The sequence below is a fragment of the Tupaia chinensis genome, unplaced genomic scaffold (genome assembly GCF_000334495.1).
Source record: "Tupaia chinensis unplaced genomic scaffold, TupChi_1.0 Scaffold147417_1, whole genome shotgun sequence".
In the NCBI taxonomy this organism is placed as follows: domain Eukaryota; kingdom Metazoa; phylum Chordata; class Mammalia; order Scandentia; family Tupaiidae; genus Tupaia; species Tupaia belangeri.
The window spans coordinates 2338668-2356185 of NW_006207268.1; the positions used below are offsets into that span (position 1 = coordinate 2338668).

The 17518-nt window shown below is 34.8% G+C and overlaps 1 protein-coding gene across 4 annotated transcripts in view; it reads right to left on the reverse strand.

Moving 5' to 3' along the window:
* SH3GLB1 (SH3 domain containing GRB2 like, endophilin B1) overlaps positions 1-16626 on the reverse strand; it is a 26715-nt gene extending 10089 nt beyond the window's left edge. Inside the window, exons 1-6 of one of the 4 annotated variants that reach the window (XM_027768759.1) lie at positions 16469-16626; positions 13038-13166; positions 9789-9922; positions 8201-8293; positions 3706-3744; positions 1928-1951 (exon numbers count right to left, since the gene is read on the reverse strand). In XM_027768759.1, coding sequence (XP_027624560.1) covers positions 1928-1951; positions 3706-3744; positions 8201-8293; positions 9789-9922; positions 13038-13166; positions 16469-16505 — 456 coding nt within the window. In that variant the 5' untranslated portion in view covers positions 16506-16626. Of the gene's footprint in view, positions 1-1927; positions 1952-3657; positions 3745-8200; positions 8294-9788; positions 9923-13037; positions 13167-16468 lie in introns of all 4 variants that reach the window. The other 3 variants (XM_027768758.1, XM_027768760.1, XM_027768761.1) reach the window with 3 other exon arrangements.
* Positions 16627-17518: the final 892 nt, after the last annotated feature.

Consider the following 17518-nt stretch of genomic DNA (forward strand, 5'->3'; position numbering starts at 1 on the left):
TCCCTGATTTAATGTACTATTAAGATGCAGAATTCTATGGAAAAGAATTTCTACCGTGGAATGTCTTTGTCACTAGACTAACTTTGTTACTAGACTAACTGATCTAGACTGTATGATAGCATAACATAGGCTAGGTAAATCAAAAGAGTTCCTTTAGGATATTACTGGGAAAAATGGCAAGAACTTGTTGGTCTATATCAGGACTGGCTATTTACACACCAAAAATTTTGGTCATGCTTGTGAGGCATTTACTATGACAATTTTGGTGGGTGTTACCTACTTTTTATATAGGCTTATATCTTAAAATATTCCAGAGATACAGTTTTAAAATTTATGTATTTTTAAAAATTAATTTGACCAGAGAGGGACAGAATGAGAGAGAGAGAGAGAAAGAGCAGGAAAGAGAAAGCAAGCCGCCAAGTCCGGGACTTGAACCAGTCAACCATGTGGGAGGTCCAACGCTCTTAACCACCACGCCACCCTGCTGCCCCCAATACTTGATTTTCTTATCGAAAAATAAATCCTCTATGTTGCTCTGCCCTCTTTTCATGTTAAGAGATTCCAGAAGAATTCAGAAGCCAGGGTGGAACCATAACTAAGTTGAATAGATGCCACCAAGGGAAATGAGAGCACAAGACTGCACAGTGGATTTCTAAGCCAAAGAATCAATAGCTCTGTAACTTTATTAATGAAACAGACTGTATAATCAGCAATCCTACAAAGTCAAAAAATAAAAAAGTTAAGAGTTTTTAAAACTATTTATAGCCAGGGGTCACAATCATTACTTGCCCTCAATCCCCAGCATCATCCTCATCTGGAGGTCAGATCTGATAGGCCTGATCATGAGGAGTAAATGAAAAATGTTTCTGAAGACCTAAAATGGCAGTTGAAATAAATCTGCACTAAAGTTGTAACTTTATTTCTTAAATTTCTATTTAATTTACTTGATTTCCTATCCCAGGGAAGACGAGAAATAGTAATACAGGCATAGGGACTACAGCAATCATACGGTCAGCTTCCAGAAGTAACAGTCTAACGCTGAGGGAGGAGACAACACACTTGCAAAATAAATAACAGATCCAACTATTACACAGTACAATAATAGACATTTATAAAATGACCTTAAATGTAAACATAATTAAATATTTGCTATCCTATTTATAAAAGTATGGCTGTTATAGATTATTTTAACTGATATTTTCAACTACAGTGGCTGAAAAAAGTTAGATTTGGAGCTGGAAAGAACAAGTTTAAGTTAATGGAAAAACTCTTGTGTGACATATGATATATATAATTCTCTGATGTTACAGGACACAGTGTTAACTGTATTATACATTTAAGAAATTATCATTAAAAAAATAATTGTCAGGCTGGTCCAAGGCCTGGTGATTAAGGTGGCTGGATCCCAGAAGACAAACAATATGGTTTGAGTTCCAAATCTGGTGGCTTGAAAAACATGCTGGACACATAAACATGCATGCCCAACATTCTGAAAAGAGGGAGAAATAGAGGAGAAGGGTGTGGCATGACTAATCCCCATGGGGGTACTTTCTTGCTTTCCCTCTTTATTTCTCTCTCCAAGAAGTGCATGTACCCCTTGGAATTTTTTTTTTTTAATTGTTAAAGAATAAAGCAAGTATTTCGACTGTTTTCTAGCCAAGGCACATACCATAAAATTAATACTTAATCTGACAGGTAACTAAGATTTATCAGGGTGTATGTAAACCACATGTGCAGCACTGTTCTACCACTCTGTGGAGCTGCTATTGGCCAAACAGACCTGAACATTTCTGTAATTTACAGATTTTTATAAGCTATAGTAACATAGACCGTGGCTGACCCAATGGTTGTTGCCCAGGACATATTTACTGAATGAATGACAACTATATTCTTGTTTCATAATTCTGTATTTTAATAATTTACTTACTTTTGTCACTTCCTCTGCCCAAATCTAGCCAGCATTAAAAATCAGAGAAAAATATAGATCATGAAAGAAAGTTGGAATTTAACATTTTCTACAACTTATTATAGAAAAGTATAAATATTTTAATTCAAATGGCATACTCTTTGTTTCCAGAATCATATTAACAGATTAAACACAGTAGTAACTAAATCAGTATAGTTTAACATACTGTGAAAGTATGCCCTTTATGAGTATTACCAACTTTTAAATCTCACGCTAATTCTATAAATTACTAAGAATAACAGTTCCCCCCAAACTGACCTCTTCTCTTAGTTTCTCAGTTTTCTCATCTGTAAAATGAGAGGTCTGGACTAAATGACTCCTAATTTCTCATTTAGGTATAAATTTTAGAAAATAAAAATAAATCAAGGATAAATGACACTGAATACTGATAAAGCATTTTTTTTAGGGGAACAAGAAACTTGAGAGGTATAATCCACTTAAAATTACTAGTGTGAAATGTATCTTATTATAAGTAGATACATTACTAGTGAAATAAATGCTTAATAAATGAAACAAAGTCCTACTATTAATACCCATTTAGGAGGATATTTTTACTTCAGACAAAACCCATGATTTATATACTACATTAGCAATGACTGAAATATCCTCATACTTCTCATTTACTTATAGATAGGACAATGGAAACATATGAATGCATTCTCTTGCTATCCAAGGAAAGCCCTAATTTAAGCCAGGGCTTCAACAACTATTGTTTTAAAATCCCTACAACACCCACAGATACACTTTACATAGTCTGTACAATAATCTTTCCTATTATACAAATATTTTCCCTGCTTTTAGTTCAGTGCTAATGGAATAAAAGCAGTCTAGTGGAAGTAATGTAGCCATGAGTATAATGCCAAATGCTCTATTATATGTGTATTGGCTAATGTACAAAAAACCTGGCAATGCTGAGATCTTATAACTTTCTATTTTATTAAAGGGATAACTTGTATTATCTCAATCGTTTCCTCAAATTGACCTCAATATATACATATTGGATACCATGTATAAAACAAAACAATTCTAGACCAGCCCTGTAGCACAACAGTTAAGCGCTGTGCATAGAAAGCCTGATCCCACATGGGTGACAGTAGTTCCAGGCAGTTTGAAAAATACACCTGGTGACACTGGAGAGTGTGCATGCATGCCCATAATCTTGACGGGAAGAAAAAAAAGAAAAAAAGAAAGGATTGCATTGGGGGGTAGACTGGGCTCTCTCTCTGGTGAGCATGCACATTCACTAGCAGTGACCTGGAATGGCAGAAGAAATCGATTCTATGTTGAGTGTGGGTAAAAAAAATGTTGAAGCTACTGAGAAGCAAAGTCAGTATGTATAACTTACTCCTTTCTCTAAGTAAATTTTGTTAATTTTCTTTGAAAAAGTAAAGTTATGAAGTTCTAGCTTAAATCAGCATCTTTTACTAGTTATAGAAAGGTTATCATGTATAAATTCAGATTCTAAAATCTGTATTTGGCATAACCAATATATTTGGCAATTATAACACACAAATTCTTTTCAATTTCCAGTATCAGTTCAGCTAGTGTTTTTCCTTTATATATATATATATAATTTTTTTTTTTAGACATAATGAATGCATGGCTTCAACTCTTATTAGATTTTTACATGCTGCTAATAGCAAGAGAAGGCACTTTATTCAAGATGTAGAAAACACAGTAGGCCAACAAACCTTCAGCCATTTTACATGCAGGAAGTTGAGCATGTAAGAGAAATTTACCATAATGTTATCTCCTTCAAGGCGTGCTGAGTTTAGTTGCTTATGTGCATAGGTAAGAGACAAAGAACATATTATACCGATCAACACAGTGAAACAAGTTACTTCTGTACAATAAAGAACACGCTAAACAAGCATTAAAAGGGCTGACTAAATGTTTTTTCCAACTTAAAAGAACCCTGGCTATATTGATCGTTTTACGAAAATTTCATATAATGGCATCTAGTCATTTTTTTCCCAAAGATTCACTTTTTTAAAACAAAAAATATGGGTGAATCTTGAGTTTAAATTAGAATTATTTAGGGAAAATGCATCATTGAAAACTGCCAGTTATCTAAAAGCTATTCTGCCTGCCTACCTACTCGAAGATCATTTTGTTATGAATTTATGATGCTTTCAACCCCATTCTCTTTCAGTCAACCTTAGCCAGGTCTTAGCCAGCATACCTTGAGGAAATATGGGAGGCATGTCAACACTTATATTAAAACTTTTAATTCAGATATGTATACATATAAAGTTAAGGTTATAGAAAGGAACAATAAATTTATTGAATTTATAAAGATTTAGATCACTGTGGAAATGCTTAAGTGGCTAGAGGGACATGTACTATATAATGTTTCTTGAAGAAATAATTTCCATCAAATCTGAATGCTCAAAAGTAACAGAGGTCTAAACTTCTGAAATACTGGAGGGATTTTTTTCCCTCCCATTAACAAAACCCTAAAATAATTAAAAAAAAATTATATTAGACTATGATTAGGTTAATAAATGTAGATGCTTTATAATTAAGTGTATCAGTTATATTCTGTCCTTGTTCCTCTTATCTAAATTTTACCATATATATGAACTATTAATATTTTCAAAACTCTATTTTTGTTCATTGTGAAACATTAAAATAGGTTTTTTTCTTTTCTACTCAGCTCTTATATTTTTGAGAAATGGCTTTGATGTTGCTTTGCTATTCTTCAACATGCTAACTAATGAATGGAAGTGAGTAATATAGCAGTATTAGATACAAGTAGAAATTTTTACTTATAGGGCTCAATCATTAAAAACTTTATTCTACTATACTAGATTGTGGTCTGAGGGCAGCAGAGATTTTTGGATTATTTATCTACGAACTTTTCTTGAGTAGAGCATCTTGAACCAAATAAACATTTGATAAGTACAGAATTTAAAGAGGTCAGAAGAAACTAGTATATGCTTTTCAAAAAGACTGCTGATATGCAAAGGTCCCAAGCCTTACTAGTAGATGAGTAACTATTCACAAAACAATTAATCCAAAGAAATTTACAAAGAAGTGAAATCAATGAAAGTCTGCTAACTAGGAACTAGAAAATGTTGTCTAAGAAAGAAAAAAGAAGAGCAAGCCCAAACTTCTAGCACTTTCTTTTGCTCTGGAGAGAAATTTTTGCTACAAGGTGCATGTACTCACTGGAGAGACAGAGACAGAGAGAAATCAGCTCCCCCTAAGGGGAGATGGCCATGCTGCAGTCTCTTCTTCCTCATTCTCCTCTTGGGATTCTGGGCACACACACAGGCTTGCCCAGTATGAGTTTCAAGCCACCGGGTCTGGGATTTGAACCATGGTGAACTATGTAGGAGTCCAGCACCTTAATCACTAAACCAGGACCTGCTGGCCCCCGGTGGTTTCTATTTGTCTTTATTTTTCACATACACAGAAGAGAAATATGGAAGGGAAAAAGGATCACCATACATAGGTATGCCTCAAGGCTTTAAATTAAGAAGACTTTTTGTTTCCAAAGTAATCTCAGATTTACTGCTATAAAATTTGAAGAAAATGAGTGGGTTTCCTTATTCCTAAAATAAGGAAATGTGAATTTTTATGTAGACTAATATTTTTAATATGTGGCTACAGTTAAATTTTAATTTATGTAATATAGAAAATCTAAAAGAATGTGTATATATGAAATTGCTGAATGAAGTCATTTGTATGAACTTTCATTTTAATTTTAAAACATGAATTTCTATGGGAAAAATTGTGTCTTCAAAAATACACAGCACAGTGCCAACATTTAGAGTGGTGTTTAAGGTGGATGGATCCCATATGGCCCAACTCATGGTTTGAATCCCAGACCTGGCAGCTTGAGAAACTCTTTCGTGAGTGGGTGATTATGTGTCCAAAATCCTGAAAGGAGAGATGAAGGAGAAGGGATTGCAGCGTAACTATTTCCCATGGTGGGGTGTACTTTCTTTCTTTCTGTCTCTTTCCAGTGAGCACAGCATCCTCAAAAAAAGAAAAAAAAAAAAAAAAAAAGCACAGAAAAATAGCAAAGTTTTTTTTCTAGATGTCAAAAAACCCATCTCTCAAAATTTATTATATTTAGTTTTTTTGTTTTTTTTTTTTGCAGAGATTTTTTGCTATAGGGGGCATGCGCTCGCCAGACACTCAGAGACATAGAGACAAAGAGAGAAATCACCCCCCAGGGGGGATGGCCACGCCGCAATCCCTTCTCCTCCATTTTCCTCTCGGGATCATCTTGGGCACACATGCACACGCGCCCGGCGTGAGTTTTAAGCCACCGGGTCCGGGACACGAACTGCAGTCAACTACATGGGAGGTCCAGCGACATAGCCATTACGCTAACTGCTGGTTCCCTATATTTAGTTTTTATACATTTTAACACAGTGGTAAAATAATTTAGAATAATCAAAGGACTTTGTTTAATGATAAATCTATGTGTTTCCTGTTATCTTTCCAGGTTTAAATTAAAAAAAAAAAAAAGCAGACTATCATTATCCTCTAGCAGTGTTTGGTATAGTTGTGTTCTGAAACCTGACAACAGTATTTGTACTACATGATCACCAGTGGGTAAATCTGTAGGCACTGTGAGTTGAGAAATTCTATTTCAGTTCAAACATTTCCAAATGATCCTGATCTTTTTTCCCCCCGATTATGAAATCAGTACTTAAAACTAATTTAAATGTTAATATATAAATTTATCTCTAGCAACTAGAAACTATAAACTAATCTAGAGTCTTTTGCCATCTACAGTGTCATTTTCAAAGTTTTGACTCTGTGGAGTCTGTTTAGGGTAGTTATGTTGTTCTTGATGATGTCATGAGAAACTGTGAAATGAAAATATTGATGAATTTGGAATTAATGTCTTAACAAAGATGGATCTTCTCTAGCAGCAGAAGCTAGTATGTAATCTCCAGAAGGGGAGTCCTATAAAAAAAATAACTTATTCTATTTATACAGGATGTTGGGGTAATATCATAAGACATCATCACTGGGGTCGGCCCGTGGCCTGGTGGGCTAAGGTGGTTGGATCCCACTTGGCTGACCAGGCCCTTAGACCCAGATTCAGCGACTTGGAAAAACATGTTGGGTATATGTGTGTGTGCCCAAAATCTCAAAAGGAGGGATTAATGGAGAAGAAGGGACTGTGGTGTGACCATGCCCCCATGGGGGATGCTCTTGCCACCCCCACTCACCTGCGGTGAGATCAGAAGCACTTTAGCAAATGAAAAAAAAAAAAAAAAAAGACCAAGTTGCGAGTTTTAAATTTCTTTCTAAACCAATTCGCAACCTTTCTTCCCCCAAACAAGAGGCTACAAGACTTCCACCAGCACTGTACTAACACTCTCTAAGGCAGTGATTTTTAATGGTGGCAGTGGTGGAGAGTAGGAAACAGACGCGGTGGGATGTCAAGCCTCTTAACAAAACATATCCTTAGCTCAAATTAATATCAACTTGTCAGCTTCCTCTAAGAAATTCAAACTTGTTTATACTGTACTATCTCAAAAGTGTTCTGATTCAAATCAGATCAATCTTTTCAAACTTTGGAATGGAAACACAGACAATATAACTATTAGAATAACTAAAAAGCTTGTAAATAAAACCTTTTAAGTAAGTTTTACATAAAATCATAGAATTATTATGTCTAATACATACCTAGTCATTTTTAAAAGACTATTCTGAAGTTGATGTTCTGAAAAATATACCATAACTTAATTATCCAAATGGGTTTCCATCCCCACCCCTTCAGAATAGATACTTGGCAGTCCATGCTGCCGTGTATGGTTGTGAAACAATTCTTGGATGACTATTCCTTTAGTCAATTCGAGTCATAATGTGGAACGGAAACTCATCCAATTTTTAAGTACAAAGTATTCTTGAGCTTGGTTCAGTCTCATCTTAATTACTGTCTATGTTTATTTCTGAACATGATAAATCCATCTCCAAAAGTATACTTCCTATCATCACTGAAGGTAAAGAACATGGCATAGCTTTAAGACCTATCCTAAATTTTATTTTTTAACAACAGCTGTATTGCCGAGCACCACCTCTCTGTATGACTACTCTGCACGGATATAGATGCACTAAGTTCTGTTAAAGTTGTTTAAAAAATACAAAAACGAGAACTTAAATCATATTCTAGTCTTTATGACAGGCTGTGTCTTGCATGGCATATTAGTAAAATATCTTACAAACCTTATAAACATAAAGTGTTTATTAAAAAACACTACTTACTGAATTTCTAGTTTCTGCAGCTTTTGCCTTTTTTAGTCTGGTTTTTGCAGCATCCAAATCCAGTCTCTTATTTTGCAATAGTTTCCTTTCTTTCTATAAACATAGAAAAGAAAAAGTAAAAGCTAAAGATGCTAAAATCCTGGGAAAGTATACACATTTAAACTATTATCCTCCATTAAATATATGTATTATTTGATAAACAAAGATCTACTATTACAAAATTGGCTACAAAATGACTACTTAGAGGTCTGACTTCCCATACTTTCTTTTAAAATTGTTTTCGTTTTTAAAATGATCAAGACATTCTAGAGGTCTGGGAAATCTGTAAAGGATGGCAGGTGTTAGTAGTAACAAAGCAATGTTAGCTTTGATATTTTACCAGTTTGCCCCTCGAGAAACATCTGGCAATATCATTTTGGTTGTCACAACCGGGGAAAGGATGTTACTGGCATCTACTGGATAGAAGCCAGAGCTGCTGCTAAACATCTGACAGTGTAATACAACTCTCACAGCAAAGAATTATTTGGCCCAATGTCAGCAATGGCCAGGTTGAGAAACCCTGTTACAGACTATCCATAGTGCATATGGTGAAGGAGTCATGGGCCTAGTGCAGGTCTCCTCAATGCCCTCTGTGACCTAACCCAATGATGGGGAGGCTGCTCTAAAAGCATCAGAGCACCGAATACAACTCAGCTACTCCAAAACGGAGTTTCAAATTATAGAATGGATAATGAATTATTATTAGTATAGCATCTTGGACTATTTCATGAGAACATCAAGCTTCTGTATAATAGGAAAGTTCATTATAATTCAAGTTTGCTTTATAAATTCTTAGACTTCATCCTACTTGTTGACAAGCTAGTATCTTTTCAATCGTGTTTTAACTTGATGGTTCTTCTGTCTCAGCCCAAATACTTGTTTATATAAAGGTTAGTTTATTATAAACATACTGAATAATTCTATGATACCTGAAAATGAGAACGCCACAAATTAAAGTTTGTGGGTGTATTTACAATAAAGAGCAGCCTTGCTAAAAAACTTAGGGGAAAAGAATGTAGATTTTCACTCTCCAACACTAACAAAATGAGTTAAACTAAAAAATACAGATTAATAATTAGGTTTGAAAAAAAAGTGATAAAATGTTTATTTCTTATACTTCTGGAATTAAAAAATAACAATATGAAAAGAAGATAATTATACTTCTGGGTATAAAGACATTAAGTATAAAGGCCAGGAACATACCTTCCAATAATTAGGTTTCTAGCTCTCAGTTTAAATGAATAAATCACATGGCTGTACCATGGAGATCATCTTAGAAACCACCCTATAGATTTTACTGCTGGTAATGAATAAGAATAGATACAGGCATTTTAGTAACACTGTGGGACACACAAATTAAGTCAATACCATCAATAGTTCTTTATTTTATTAATAGTTTAGTTTTGTGTTCTGGTGAACATGCACCTAACGAAGTCACTTAAATTTTTAAATCTATATCTAAACACTTATTAAAAAGATATTTACTTATTAAAAACTGCAAGTATATATCTAAATTATTTTACTAAAAAAGGGAATTTTTTCAACTCACTGCAATTGTTTTGTAATCTCCTTCTATAAAGTTTCTTAAAGGAGTAAGAAAATTTAAGGCTGATGTTTGAATAAGCTCTCTGTCTGCTGATCCAATTCGTTTCTGTGTTTCTCCACATTTAATAAGGGCACTACCTGCAAAAGAAAAAAAGTTTTCTTTTTTTTAAACCATTGTTGGTAATGACAGAAAATAAAATCATGTATAGATAAATTAGCAGTTTGATTTGCTTACAAGTTAGCTGTCACTTGTTCATTTATGTAAAATCAAATAGAATGAACTATAATTAAGGTACTTTTATTTTAAATGTAAATTTAAGATTATAAATATTAGACCAACAGGTGGCAAAGTGGTTCAGGCCCTGGACTCCCACATGGTTGACCCTTTGGGGATGGCACAATATTTACAGCCACGTTCAAAGAATATAGTCATATTTGTAATACTGTAATGCCGAGATCAGCAGGTGGCATGGCGGTTAAGGTACTGGACTCCCACATGGCTGATTATGGTTCAAGTCTCGGACCTAGTGGTTTTCTTCCTCACTTTTTCTCTTTCTTTCTCACCTTCTCTCTCTCTGGTGAACGCCTATAGCAAATTAAAAAATAAATAGATAAGATAATTCTTAAAAAAAATTTTTTTTGAGAGAGGTTTTTGCTATAGGGTGCGTGGGCTCGCCAAAAAGATAGACAGACACAGAGAGACAGAAAGCGAGAAATCACCCCCTGGGGGGATGGTCACACCGCAATCCCTTCTCCTCCTGGGATCTTGGGCATGTGTGCTCATTCACCTGGCGTGAGTTTTATGCCACTGGGTCTGGTACTCGAACTGCAGTCGACTACATAGGAGTCCAGTGACATAGCCATTACGCCAACTGCTGGTCCCTCTTAAAAATTTTTAAAAAGTGTAATGCTTATAATATTTTAGTATGTAGATTAAGTAACAATTTGTTTCCTGTTTCTATAATTATACATATGTCTTAAGTTTAAATAAAAGTTTATATGTAGGTTAAAAGTTCTTATAATACATAAACACTAATATTTAAATAAGTCAAGTACAGTGGAAAAGTATAGGTAGGAAGTAGAGTAGAAAGAAGAGGAACCCAAAACCAGAGTTCTTCTCTCAGTTTTACTTCTAATAACCTTTAGCTCTGTGGAGCTTAATTCCTTCACACTAGATTGAGAGTAGATCTGATCAGTAAGAAAGTAGTAACAGCACAGTGCTTAAGAGCTGCCTCTGGATACAGACAGACCTGCCTTTGAATTACCACCTATGTGATCCTCTATGAATTATTTAACTTCTCCAAGCCTCAGTTTCCTTGTCTTTAAAACAGACATAAGAGAATTTACATTATAGGAGGATGTAAGTGAGGATTTGCTGAAATGACACATAAATATAAACATACTGTATAGTGCTTAGCCTGATACTTAGAATATTCGATTTTTAGCTATTAACAATCACTAACAATAGGTTCACAAACATCAATGTCAATAATCCAGGTGGTCACTAGAATTACTAGAAGTGTAAATAGATTATGCAGATTTAAAAAGGAAAATCTAGACCCATTCTAATAATCAAACTCCATTAAGCTTCAGGCTTGATTAAGATAGGAAGTCTCCATATATCTTTATGATCCCAGTAACTAACTGAGCCTGACACAAGGGGACAATAAAACATCTGTTTAATGTGTAAAGTTTTTCTAAAAATTACCAGCTAAAATTTTAAAATAATTTTAAATTTTTATTAAATTTTAAGCATTTTGAGACTTCTGAAAGAATTCGATTTTCAAGAATTTATAAACGTTTCAAAGTTAAACATCTGAAAAACAAGTGCATATGTTAATGTCACTATATTTACTTTCTTCTGACACGAAGATTACAAAAACTTTAAATGCATTGAATCTCATGATTTATGAGCTATTTCATAGGTCAGAGCTATCTGCGGAAAGTCATTTAATTTACTTGCCATTTCATATCCAAATAAGGGCCAATTTCTTGCATAAGTCTTACTAAATTACCAGCCATGAAAAATGGAGATAGAAGCAAAAGATACCTGAATCATGCTATAAGAAAATTAGATCTGAATGACAATAAAGACATACAAGCTTGGAGTTGTACAATAAAAAACTCAATACAGGGACCAGTAGTTAGTGTAATGGCTATGTCGCTGGACTCCCATGTAGTCAACCATAGTTCGTGTCCTGGACCCAGTGGCTTAAAACTCATGCTGGGCACACATGCGTGTGTGCCCAAGATCCCGAGAGGAGAATGGAGGAGAAGGGACTGCAGCGTGGCCATCCCCCTTGGGAGGTGATTTCTCGCTTTCTGTCTCTCTGTCTGTCTGGGGAGTGCACACACCCTATAGCAAAAACCTCTCAAAAACAAAAAACAAAAAACAAAAAACTCAACACAGTATTGAAACAAATAAAATGCAATCACATAAAATTTAAAATATGTAAGTATTAGGTCATTTGGGAAGTCAAGACATTTTTCTATGGTTTTCTAAGCAAAAATGTATCATGACTTTCTTGACGACCAAGTAGAAAATAAAAATAAAATGTAATCCAAACATCCAGAAATAACCACGGTTAATATTATTTTTGGTTATGATACTACAAATTTATAACAAAAGCACTAGTGATTTGTTCAAGCACTTACTATGTGCCCTATATGTTTAATATAAAGTAAGCTCTCAAGAATGTCAAAAAAAGTTTAAGTAGGGAGACCAGCAGACGGCGTAATGGTTATGTCACTGTACTCCCATGTAGTAGGGTGCTATTTGTGTCCCAGATCCGGCAATGTGACACTCACGCTGGGCATGTGTACATGTGTACCAAGATCCCAAGGGGAGAATGGAGAAGGGACAGCAGTGTGGACATTCCCCCTGGGCGGTGATTGCTTTCTTTCTCTCCAGCAAGTACATATTCCCCATGGCAAAAACTTCTCTCTCAAAATAAAAAAGGAGACATATATAAACAATAACTGTAATATATCACGAGACCTATTACAACAGCAGTGTTTTAAGATCAATGGGAATACATTGAAAAGTCTATTTACCTTCCTAGAACTAAAAAAGATGGGAATTATCTAAATATATCCTGAGGTATATTAAACTGAACTATACATACTTTCTCATCTCACCCAAAAATTTAACATAATAAATTCAAAGTTAAACTGATTCTACTACTACGTCAATGAGATCTCTAAGTAGTAAAAATCTAAAAAGAAAGACACTCCTTATCAGCATTTCACTTACCATAAGCTGTTCCTGGACCAAACTCAGTCCCTGCATCAATCATGTATTGTCCCAAAAGTTCTGGGTTGTTTACGCGACTTGGAGCTTTTCTATCCAGCTTCTCATAAACAAATTCTTCTATCCTGGCATCTATAAGAAAGATTAAAAGTATCAGTTATTTCAGAAAGCAAAGTTTTAAAAAGACTGTTTTGCTCCCTATCGGCCATTTACCACTTCTTAAATATGAAATTACCATTCATTCAAATATATTTTTTAATATATAATTTTTTATGTTACAGTATTATACAATTCTAAGAAACTGAAATTCTAGAAATGTGATAAAATATCTTGGCACCAACACATTTTAAAATAAAGCTGAAACTATTGAGTTTTTTATGGGATTTTTAAGTTCCAGAAAAGAACTGACAGTGATTCTCTAAATAGCTAGTGTAGTTGCCTTTGTCCTATATTTTGAGCATTTTAAACTCTGAATATATGTTCACAAATTCAAAATTAGGTATTTCAACTAAGAAAATGGAGATAACAAGTACCTATAACGCCCTGAACACCTTCCACATAAGCACATGCTCTCTCTTTCTCTTATCTAGTGTCTACATATAGGTACAGAAGCTTAAAGAATAGAACAATCCAGGCTTGGAAAAGTCTATGGACAGGTTACCAACATGATACTTTGGCTTTAGGTTTTGTTTTGTTTTGTTTTTTACCACCCAAGAGCAAGGAATTTCAGAGATGAATGGAAAAAGTGGTTGAAGTTTCCAGATACAATGATTAAATATAAATTAAAACTAACCACACACTTCCAAGAAGCTAAGGCACATAGGTTTCCTTTTAAACACCTTACATAGATTCCTACATAACTGAAAGTTCCACACAGTGCACTGAAATTTAAAAAATGAGCTGAACCAGTAACAGAAACACTTCAGGAGCTGTCAAAATGGTATACTGGGACCAGCAGTTAGCGTAATGGCTATGTCGCTGGACTCCCACGTAGTCGACCGCGGTTCGAGGCCCGGACCCGGTGGCTTAAACTCACGCCGGGCGCATGTGCGTGCGTGCCCAAGATCCCGAGAGGAGAATGGAGGAGAAGGGATTGCGGCATGGCCATCCCCCCGAGGGGTGATTTCCTGCTTTCTGTCTCTCTGTCTCTCTCTGTCTGGTGAGCGCACGGGCCCTATGGCAAAAACCTCTCAAAAAAAAAAAGGTATATAAAATAGTGTGTTGGAATAATACTCGCTTTTGTGATAGACTCTGGTACATAATCAGAAGAGATTTTTAAGGAGGAATTTCAAAACCTTTAAATTAGTTAAAACCAAAATGAGTCATTTCGAAACAACCATTTACAAGATACTAACTATATTTTAGAATTTCATTCTCTGACTGTGATACTTGGCATCGACTACTTTTTTACCTATCTGGTTAAACATTTAAGGTTGAGTCTTATGTTGATTTCATTCAGTTACTAAAACACTTAATATATTAATTAATAAATATTTCATTTCAATAGGTCACTAGTAGGTCATAATAAACCTTAACAAAATATGCAGGCAATTCTGTTGTAATGCAATATATATTTCTGCACAAAATATTTCTGAAAACTCCAGGTTCTGAAAAATCATATACTAAAGAAAATAGCTTACAAGAAAAAGAAGGTTGGGTCTGACCATTCAAAATTTATATAACTTGGGGCCAGCAAGTGGCCTGGTGTTTAGGGTGCTAGACTCCCACATGGATGATCATGGTTTGAGTCCCAGACCTAGTGGCTTGCTTTGTCATTTTCCCTCTCTCTCTCTGGTGGGCCCTACAGAAAATTAAAAATTAATAATAAAAAAATAAAATTAATAATTCTTTAAAAAATTATATAACTTTATAATCAACATAAACAAAACCCAGTAATAATTCTTTTGCCACTTCATAATAGGAATGAGAGTAGAGAGATATATACATATTTCTGTTTACCAGTCCTGTATGAGCTTATTTTTATTAATAAAATCATTTTTTAATTAACTTTTATTTATTTATTTATTTAAATATGACCAGAGAGTACCAGAGTGAGAGAGAGAAAAAGAGAGAGACAAAGTGAGAAAGCAAGCTGCCAGGTCTGGGTTTTGAACCTTGATCAGCTGTTTGGGAGCCCAGCACCCTTAACCAACTGCCCGCCCCTGAGCTCATTTGTTATTCTGGAAAAAAAATAAGTTTACAATAGATTGCATATGTGAGGATCTCTGCACAGAGCAAGAGCAAAAGGAAAAAAAAGTCTACTACTTTTTAAAAGTGCTGTGGTATAAATTTAAATGGCTTTAAGTGGATAATAATACCATATGGTATCCAAAGACAATGGGCTTAACTTAAAATGCAAAAGACTTATTTTAAAAGGTCACTACTATTTAAAATGGCACCGAATTACTAATATTTATATAGTACTTGAAGTTTAAGTTAGTATCTAAAAGTAAGCTTATGGCATTTCACAACAAGGGCACAATAACACTTGGGGACAGAGAAAGAAAGAAGGAATGCTTTTGTCCTCCCATTTTAACATGTAAAGTTCATAGTCAAACAACTGCAGATGTAAATACACGTGGTTCTAGTCCAAGTTCTACTTCTAATTAGCAATGCTACATTGGATAAGATGCTAACTTCTGGGGGCCAGCAGATGGGGTAGTGGTTATGTAGCTGGACTCCCTTACATGGCCAACCATGGTTCAAGTCCTAGACCCAGTGGCTTGCAAGTCAGGCTGGGCGCATGTGCATGGGTACCTAAGATCCCAGGAGAAGAATGGAGGAGAAGGGATTGCAGGGTGGTTATCCCTCCGGGGAGTGATTTCTCCTTTTTCCTCTGTCTCTTTCCTCCCTGCCCCACACACGGCACTAACTCTAAGACCAAAATCTCTTAAACAACAAATGAAAAATATGCTATTTCTGAGTTTCACTGAATAAACCTTAGTTTTGAAGATAAGTCTTTCATCTTATTTGCAAGGTTATTAATTTGAGTAATCTGAAAATCAAATGGAATAATTTATGTGAACATGTTAAACTTAAACAAAAAATCGGTAACTATTTCAGCTTCTCTGTAACTTTCCCTCAATATGAGGGCAGTTCTTCCCTGGACGAAAAAGGAAAATGTATTTATCTTCACAGCCCCAATGGCTCTTAAAATTCAAAGTCACTCCCTGTAATTGAGGCTTCAAGAAGATTCTATAGAGGCCTGAAAAATGTTATTTGTAAATTTGTTAGAGGGTACACAGGAAAAGTGTTTTTATGTTTATAACCTCTTCTTCACCAAAAGTACACACACAAAATTAACTATATATCCTCAAGCCAAGCTAAAAAATTCTACATTTTCAAATGGTCATTACAGTTTTTAACATTAAACCCACTGAACAGTATTTAACCCACTAACAATACTTAAAGTAGATAAGAGATAAGTTTCTTACTTGGATTTGGCTGCAGTAACACTTCAGTTTGCTTCATTATTTTTTCTGTCCATATTTTGGTACATTCAGCTTTGCTAAGGAGGTTCTCTAAGTGAGCATCCAATTCTGTCTTCTCTGCCTGGCCAAGCTTTTCTTCTGTAAACTGTTATTAAAAAAAATTAAATATACCTCAAAATTTTTTTTTAAATATCAAACATATAAAGCAAATGTATCTAAGCAATCTTATACATACAATTGTTCAAAATATGTATATAAACAACTGTCTATTTTTAAAAATAATTATTATATTTACGTTTATTTATTCATTTACATTAATTTGTCCAGAAAGAGAAAGAGCAAGAGAGGGAGAGAGAGAGAGGGAAAGTGAAAAAGCAAGCCACCAGGTCCAGAACTCGAACTGTAGTCAGCTATGTGGGAGTCCAGTGCCCTTAACCACCATGCCACCTTCAAGCCCTGTAACTGTACGTTTAAGTACAATCATTTTAAAATAAAAACTTCAGGTTTGTTTGTAAACTGCTGTTTATGAATGTTTTTCTTTTTGCCATTATGGTAATTTATCTATACCTCTTTTGTGGCAATAATAACTAAGGTTAGTTAGTTCTGCTAAATGCATGATGTAAATTCTGTGGAAAATCTAGCATTATTGTTTAATATATAAAATACATAAATATTTCTTACATAGAAAGGCAGGACACCATAACGGTCAGGGGTAAAATCTTGAGAGTCAATTGGACCTAAATTTGAATCCTTACTACACTGTTAACTGTGACCTGAGCAACTTTCTGAATGTTTTGTCTTTAGCATATTCTAGTGTAAAAGAGAGACAATATGTATCTTTTAATTTTTCAAGATTAGACCAGGGATTATGTGTATAAATCACTTTGTTTAGTGTCAGTAATTTTTTTTTTTTTTGAGAGGTTTTTCGCTATAGGGCGCGTGCGCTTGCCAGACAGAGAGAGAGAGACAGAAGGCGAGAAATCACCCCCCAGAGGGGATGGTCATGCCGCAATCCCTTCTCCTCCATTCTCCTCTCGGGATCTTGGGCATGCA